Below are 9,062 nucleotides of genomic sequence, written 5' to 3'. Positions count from 1 at the left end.
CAAAATGTCTCAGAAATACCCATGCTAAAGAGAACTTTTGTCGCAAGCCTTTGATTTTCTGAAAAGTTTTCTAACAAGACCTAGAAACTTCATCATGATGTACTTGTAAGCCCTTCGTTTTGCAGGAGAGAGAGAGAGAGAGAGAGAGAGAGAGAGAGAGAGAGAGAGAGAGAGAGAGAGAGAGAGAGAGAGAGAGAGAGAGGGCTATCTTTCCAATATAAGTTGTCATTTTACTTGAATTTCTTTTGAGTTTTCAGGGGGAGAAGAACGAGAAGCGACGCTATTGTTTAGAAGTTACCCATTCCCAACTCTTGTCTTTTCTTTCAGAGATGGACATTGCAGGCCTAAAAGCAGAGATGTTAGCCCACCCAGGATCGTACCGAAGCGGCTTCATCATTTTGATCAATTACGAGAACAAGAAAGACGCATACCAGAAAGAGATCATCGACGCCCTGGGCAAGGACAACATCCGGTGTCTCCAGTTCATAGAAGACTACGTCATGGTCGTCAGCCTCAAGATCAACGACGTCAGAGACAGCATCCTCGTCAGTCTCCGAAACCACACCTTCGGCCTACAGGAGCCGACGAAATACGTCGTGGACTCGGTCTTCCCAATCCCGGCCTACATCGAGATCCTGATCACGGACATCCTGCAGGGCTTGGCGGCCGCACACATCCAGGAAATCCGAAAGGGGTTCGCCGAATTATTTACCGAAATCACCCACATAGAGATGGACTTCATCGAGTGGGACGGTGTCACGACCAACGGCGGGGACCTCATGGTCAAGGGTAACACCAGGAACCTCGAGAGCACTTTGGATAAGGTGGGCATGGGCAAAAGGGCACTCCTTGGCAACATTGAAGGTCGTGTTACTATCAAGAAATTCAGCTCTTTATCGCAGCCAAAAGAAAAAGTGGGCAACGTCAAAATTTTATGGGAGCCGCAACCTATTAAAAGAGAAAACGTCGTAGCATAATGTGAGGACATTATGAGAGAGAGTAAACAGGAAGTCTTGTGTATTCTGAGGATACACTTTGAAAGTGAAATGACAAACATAACAATAAACTATAAAGGTGCAACTCTCCGTCTCAAAAAATTCCAAATTCGAAACAGATTTTTTCCATGCACTATTCCACGGCAGTCGTAGATAAGATACCATTCTATACATGAATTTTTGCAATAAAAAGCCCAACTTTAGAACTAAGCAAATTGATTTACCTTCAGTGCAACTTCTTCCTGGGTTTAACTTTATATGGAGTAACATAATAGGAGGAGATGGCCATAGAATAAGAGACGGCACTTGAGCAACTGTGAACTCTATATCTATATCTTCCCAAGAAATCACAAAAGTAAGCACATGATCTTGTTTACTAGTTGAAGCCACTGGGAGGGTTCAAAATGAAACCCGAAGATGTATTAAAAATACACGAAAGTACTTGGCACTCTGTCGTTTCATTTTGAACTCTCCCAGTTGCTTCAGCTAATATACTAATCTGTATCTCCATATATATACAGTATAATATAATATAATATAATATAATATAATATAATATAATATAATATAATATAATATAATATAATATATAATATAATATAATATAATATATATGTACATCTTTGTAAGACTGATACAGCTTACCAAAGTGCACTGGTTACCGTAAGACCACAGGTCATTAAATCGACACGGGTGACGGATCTGATATGATGACCACCTAACTCTACTTTCGTGGGCAGAAATGACCTTTGAAAAAACGAGAGCAGCTCTATGCAAATATTGAATGATTTGATTGCAAACATCCAAAGAGGGATGGAACAATAAGAAATGACTCGTTGGTGCACTGAAAAACGCAAAGAATAAATCAGATCAAGTAATACAATTTTGTTTAGATCAGTTTTAAATAAAAACGCTTATTATAACTCAATGTCATCCAAACACTCCTTGGCTAAAGCTAATGTGCAAGACAGTACGTTTCTGTGAAACAAAACAGAGGAAGCACCAGAGGCTCTCGTTTGTCAGCAAGAGAATGCCAGTCCATTCAACTGCAAAAAAGAGCGTCGTCATATCAGCTTAACTCTGTTCTAATTACTTCTTGAAATCACCAATTCTTGATGCAAAACTGAAATTTAATGTTTTATAGTGCTTAGTATTCCAAAAGGCAGGCAATGAAACAATTTTCAATCTAGTTATTCTAAAAAATATAAGCTACAATGAACTTTCAACCAAAGTAGTCTAAACTATAAAAGATCCTAAAAAAATATGGTATTTTAAATTATATACGAAGCTTAAAATAAAGCTATTATTTACGGAATTCAAAAAACATGTACTAATAACAAAGCTTTAACCCAAGGTATTTTTAACACCATACGAATCTAAAAAGAAATTACAGCCACTGTTTTTCAGGGATAACAGTATCTTAAAATGATCATAGATACAAAATAAAAAATAAAATCACAGCAAAATAATCTATACGTTGTTGACTGAAAAATACATTCAGAATCACAGGTAGGAGTTTCAGAATCACATCTCACAAGTATTACATCATGATCCCTACAGAGTCCCTCCTTTTCAAATCGGTTTTCCAGCACACAGCTACCAGCGAAGTACAGCACCTCTTCAGTACTTTGAATAAAACCCGTTCCTTTTCATATTCCAAAAATATACAAGTAAAAAATTGCGCCGAAGAACTTCGGCGCAATCAAGTTTCCTATATGAGCCGCAGCCCATGAAGCTTTCAGCCACAGCCCGGTGGCGGCCTGTCCTATAGCGCTGTCAGACACACGATCATGTCTAACTGTAACCTTAAATAAAATAAAAACTACTGAAGCTAAAGGGTTGCAATTTGGTATGGTTGATGATTGGAGAGTGGATGATCAACATACTGATTTGCAGCCCTCTAACCTCAGTAATTTTTAAGATCTGAGGGCGGACAGAAAAAGGGTAGACGGACAGACACACAGCCATCTCAATAGTTTCCTTTTACAGGAAACTAAAAAGGGATTCAAAGAATCGGATCTTTCGCCTCCCTTTCACCGCGGCTCACTTACACAATACCAAAGCTCCTTTTGACGAGGACCTTGTCATTATTTCCAGTCTTCAAGCTTCATATGAAAAGGTATAACTATGGCTGCGTACGTTTCTACTAAAATATTCTGATACTTCGAAACTGAAGAAAAGTCTCTTATAACTACAAAGCTTTTATTTTAGACTGGTGTCGGGTACACCTTTTCTCTCTCTCTCCCTCTATTTCCAGATCTAGTGCATAAGCCATGTTATATAATAAAGAGTCTCTCTCTCTCTCTTTATAATGAGTCCAGTACAAAGGTGTCCGACAAAACAAGTATGGCGCACCTTCATTATATAATAAAAAGCTCTCTCTCTCTCTCTCTCTCTCTCTCTCTCTCTCTCTCTCTCTCTATAAAGAATCGAGTACGAAGGTGTCCGACAAAACAAGTATGGCGAATCCTCCTACGTGCTGTTTCGTCCCCCTGACGGCGTTACGGCAGAACATAACAAAATAATTAGTTAGGTGAATAATAGATCTTAGAAGGCTAAAACAAGCTGGTAAAATGTTTCCAGTATTTGACCGGATCTTGGTAAGAATATAAAAACTTTTAAAAAAATTAATCAACTTCCCTTAAGTGAATAATACTGGACAAATACAAATATTACCTGACTAGTACATTATTTTGTTATATGACTATTTTTCGTTTCAATAAAATACAGTTATTTTGTAAGTTCCTTCATCAACAGAGAATAGAATCAATGTGCTCGTTTAAAAACATAGTTGCTAAAATGGTTAAGCTTAATACCGATACATGGAAAGCGTAGTCCCCATTTATTCCAACTGAGGTATCAAAACTAGAGACCTAATTTATAGTGAATACCCGAATTATATCAATCAGATAAATATCGATCAATCAGAAAACACACGGTTTTCTACGCCACCGTATCACTTATTTCTTTATTCAGAAAATATTGTTAGAGGGTAGGGGTACAGTTACGCCAACAGTACATGAAGTCAATGAGAAATGAACGTACACCGTAGCTATTGCAGGTGAATCTGATTGGAAGTGGTAATATGCAGATACTTGACATTTCAGAGCCGGCTTTCCAGCGGGGCTAAACCGAGCGTGTTCTATGCCGCCTCTGGGCCAAAGAGTTATTCTGTAAATCCTCATGTCTTGCGAAAAACGGGCTTCACTTCTGGATGTGGGCGAAAAAACGTAGAAAGACGACTGAATTCCACAGTGGGCTAAAATGACTTAAATATTTTCTGTTAAAACAGAATGCCATCTAATTAAAGAAGCCCACAAAAACGCCAAAATGAAGACAATTCCTGCTATATTTCAGAGAACAACTGTCTCCCTCTTCAGGCAGGTAATGAATGTGATAAGAGTTACAGAAAAGCATGGGCAGCCTTTAAGTCCTGTTTCAGCCAATCTACACATGGAATATTTAGAACTATTATAATAAATGCAATAAAACCTAAAGACATGCTGTGGATGAGATATGTAGATGATAACCTAACATTTTGTGATAATAGGTGGAGCAATTTCAATAAATTTCTTTCAAAATTAAATGCATTAGTGCCCAGCATCAATTTTAATGTTGAATGGGAAACAGACAACAAAATTCATTTTCTCGATGTTTTATTAATTAGAGACACGACAGAATACAAACTTACTGTATACAGAAAATCAATATTTTCACTTTTATACATTTACTATTTTAGTTATCATGACATTTCTATCAAGAGTGGCGTAGCCAGCAATTTATCCTGAAGAGTCTTACAGATTTGCTCCCCGGATTTCCTGGAAAAGGAAATTGAACTAATCCATAAGCAGCTGTCATCTTTAAAGTACCTTGGGCATATAATTGAGAAAGCGATCCATAAAGCTAACATAATCTTCTACTGTCCCCCTCAAAACAATAATAGACACCTAGACAGAATTAAGACACTGACACAACCACTTGGAAACTCTAACCCATTTGCTTTTACCTACCCAAATACCGTAGCCAAATCCCTGATTAATGTCCAACAAAAGCCAGTCCCCAAAGACACAGGAGTATACGAAATCCCTTGCCTCGACTGTGGCCAATCCTACATCGATTTTACGGGTAAATCACTCGCCCTAAGATTAATACAACATAAACGTTCAGTTACGTATGGCCAACAGTGCTCGGCTGTTTTTAACCACATGAATAACAATAATCACAGAATAAACTGGAATTTGTCACATATAATTTGTAGCAAAAATTGCCGGTTCAAAAGCCAGATGGTAGAATCAACACTGATTAAACAAAGAAATAAGATGAACCTCTCAAAAGGAGCTTGGGCCTCAGATATTATAGATAAAATCGTCCTCCAACCAGCGACTAAGAAGATTAAAGAGAAATTTTCAAATGGAGTGCTGTAACAGCTGATCTCTGGATCTCTAAGTATAAATACCACTCTTCTGTAACTCTTGTTTCATTCATTACCTGCCTGAAGAGGGCGACAGTTGTTCTTTGAAATATAGCATAAACTTTCTGCATTTTGCCATTTTTATGGACTCCTTTTATTAGACAGAATTCTGTTTTAACAGAAAATATTTTAAAGTTATGTACAGATACAATATATATATATATATATATATATATATATATATATATATATATATATATATATATATATATATATATATATATGTGTGTGTGTGTGTGTGTGTGTGTGTGTGTGTGTGTGTGTGTACCATATAAACCTTTAGTGAACTGTATGTTAAGCTTTTAAAATATGAAAAATTTGAAAATTTGTTCTCTTTTTGGCTTCGTCTCTCACACGAAATTTCATTTTTTGTTTATTTTCTGCATTTTGCGTATAAAAGGTCTAATGAGCAATCATGCCATGGTAAAAGCGTAGGACGCAACACGTATTACCTATCAGTTACTACCCTATGATTATTACCAAAATTTACGAGATATTATTGACCAAAGACGACCGAATCCTATTAATATTATTATTATATACTACTGCTTCTACTTCTACTGTAGTCATCGTCATTCATCATCATCATCATCATCATCATCATCCTCATCATCCTCTTCTTCTTCTTCTTCTTCTTCTTCTTCTTCTTCCTCTTATTATTATTATTATTATTATTATTATTATTTTTTTTTTCTATCACAGTCATCCTATTTGACTGGGTGATTTTTTATAGTGTGGGGTTCCGGGTTGCATCCTGCCTCCTTAAGAGTCCATCACTTTTCTCACTATGTGCGCTGTTTCTAGCAGCACACTCTTCTGCATGAGTCCTGGAGGTCCTTCGGCATCTAGTTTTTCCAGATTCCATTTCAGGGATCTTAGGATCGTGCCTAGTTTTCCTATGATTATGGGTACAATTTCCACTAGCATATCCCATATCCTTCTTATTTCGATTTTCAGGTCCTGATACGTATCAATTTTTTCTCTTTCTTTCTCATTTACTCTGGTGTCCCATAGTATTGCCACATCAATGAATTATACTTTCTTCTTGATTTTGTCAATCAACGTCACGTCTGTCCTATTGGTACGTATCACCCCTATCTGTTCTGATACTATAGTCCCACAGGATCTTTGCCTGGTCGTTTTCCATCACTCCCCAGGTTGGTGTTCGTACCACTTAACATTGCAAGCCAGCTGGTGTTTCTTGCACAGGCTCCAGTGGAGGGCTTTTGCTACTGAATCATGCCTCTTCTTGTACTGGTTCTGTGTAAGCGTCGGACATTCGCTTGCTATGTGGTTTATGGTCTCGTCTTTCATATTGCACTTCCTGAATATGGGTGAGATGTTATTTCTATATATTGTTCTTTGAACATATCTAGTTCTTAGGGCCTGATCTCGTGCCGCTGTTAGCATTCCTTCTGTTTCCTTCTTGAGTTCTCCCCTCTGTAGCCATTGCCATGTTTCATCGCTGGTCAGTTCTTTAGTCTGTCTCATGTACTGTACCTGCATTGGTTTGTTGTGCCATTCCTCTGTTCTGTTTTTCATTCTCCTGTCTCTGTATATTTCTGGGTCTTCGTCTACTTTTATCAGTCCTTCTTCCCATGCACTCCTTAACCACTCGTCTTCACTGGTTTTCAGATATTGCCCCAGTGCTCTGCTCTCGATGTTGACACAGCCCTCTATGCTTAGTAGCCCTCTCCCCACTTCCTTTCGTGTTATATATAGTCTGTCTGTATTTGCTCTTGGGTGTAGTGCTTTGTGTATTGTCATGTATTTCCTAGTTTTCTGGTCTATGCTGCGGAGTTCAGCCTTCGTCCACTCCGCTACTCCTGCGCTATATCTGATTACTGGTACTGCCCATGTGTTTATGGCTTTCGTCATGTTTCCGGTGTTGAGTTTTAACTTAAGTATCGCCTTAAGTCTCTGCATATATTCTTTCCTGGTCGTGTCCTTCATCCCTTGGTGTTTTATATCCTCTCCTATTATTCCCAGGTATTTGTGTCCTGTCTCCTCTATGTGTTTGATGCTATTCCCGTCTGGTAGCTTTATCCCCTCAGTCCTTGTTACTTTCTTTGCCTTTTTGTATGTTGACCAAGGCACATTTTTCAATTCCAAACTCCATCCTGATGTCCCCAGATACAATCCTTACAGTCTGGGTTAGGGTATCTATTACCTTGAAGCTCTTACCATACAGCTTGATGTCGTCCATGAACATCGGATGGTTAATTCTGTTGCTGCCTTTCTTGAGATGGTACCCAGCATCCACCTTCTGCAGTACTTTTTGTCATGGGAATCATGGCTACTACGAAGAGTAGTGGGGACAGTGAGTCGCCTTGAAAGATCCCTCTCCTGATGTTAACCTCTGCTAGTCTTATCCTAAAGCTTGTAAGTACTGTATTACAGTTGCGCATTGTATTCTTTAGGAAGCTGATGGTGTTCTACTCTGCCCCATATATTTTCAGACATTCTATTAGCTACGTGTGCGGTATCATGTCGAAGGCTTTCTTGTAGTCAATCCAGGCCATGCTTATGTTGGTTCTCCTTTTCTTACTATTCTTCATTACCATTTTGTCTATCAGGAACTGGTACTTTGTGCCCCTACACTTCCTTCTGCAGCCTTTCTGTTGGTGAGGGATGGTGTTTGTATCCTCTAGGTACTTGTATAGCCTTTCAATGATGATACCTGTTAGAAACTTCCACATTATTGGTAGGCAGGTGATAGGCCTGTAGTTTATTATTATTATTATTATTATTGTTATTATTATTATTATTATTATTATTATTATTATTATTATTATTATTATTATTATTATTATTATTATTATTATTATTATTATTATTATTATTATTATTATTATTCATAAAAATATCATAACAGCATGAGTCACTAAAACGGCGAATAAATCCACAGTGGTGTAAATAGAGCAGGTTCTCGAAAGCTCTCATTTGTCTATATATTTCTAATATATATTTACATTTACCCCACTGTGGATTTCTTCACCATTATAATTGTTATTATTATCATTATTATTATTACTATTATTATTGTATTGCAGCCAAGAGAGATTTCTCCACGACAAAGATCCGGTCGATGATCACTGAAGGGGACGACCCTCCTTCCCCCCGACCTTCTCATCTGGAGGTTCATTCGCAGCTTCCGCTAATGACCCACATTTCATAACCGGGAAGTTATGTCACCCTCTCTCACCTCCTAGCAACACCACCTCTTGCAATCCAATCTTCCACACTCCCCGTAAGGACTTCTCTAAAGGTTTCTTTCCTTTGGCCGCACTGTAATTATCGGTGTATTAAGATTTAGTTTTTGTTTGCACAAACACATCATATTGCTCTGATTATATTATGGATATGCATATATTGAAAAAAACAGTAATATGTATATAAATATGACTTAAATAAATAAATAAATAAATAAATACACACAAATATATATATATATAGTATATATATATATATATATATATATATATATATGTATGTATATATATCTTCCACCTATAGGTCTTTTCCCTTGAAAAGGAGAGGGCCAGGAAGGTGTTAATCTTAGATTTCAGTATTGTAGTAGCCTCATGTCCCACCCC

At 37.6% G+C, this 9,062-nt stretch overlaps 2 protein-coding genes across 4 annotated transcripts in view; one reads left to right on the top strand and one right to left on the bottom strand.

The window, feature by feature from the left end:
* The window catches only part of LOC136842103 (uncharacterized), a 12,279-nt gene extending 11,078 nt beyond the window's left edge, over positions 1-1,201 (top strand). For all 3 annotated transcript variants that reach the window (XM_067109478.1, XM_067109477.1, XM_067109479.1), the window contains exon 2: positions 328-1,201. In XM_067109478.1, coding sequence (XP_066965579.1) covers positions 330-977 — 648 coding nt within the window. In that variant the 5' untranslated portion in view covers positions 328-329 and the 3' untranslated portion in view covers positions 978-1,201. The remainder of the gene's footprint in view (positions 1-327) is intronic.
* Positions 1-9,062, bottom strand: part of LOC136841683 (visual pigment-like receptor peropsin) — a 754,051-nt gene that overhangs the window by 508,453 nt on the left and 236,536 nt on the right. The gene's annotated exons all lie outside the window — the stretch shown is intronic.

Source organism: Macrobrachium rosenbergii, chromosome 9 (genome assembly GCF_040412425.1).
Source record: "Macrobrachium rosenbergii isolate ZJJX-2024 chromosome 9, ASM4041242v1, whole genome shotgun sequence".
Lineage (NCBI taxonomy): Eukaryota > Metazoa > Arthropoda > Malacostraca > Decapoda > Palaemonidae > Macrobrachium > Macrobrachium rosenbergii.
The sequence above is the reverse complement of the archived record's forward strand: the minus strand, read 5'-3'. Positions and strand labels throughout refer to the sequence as shown.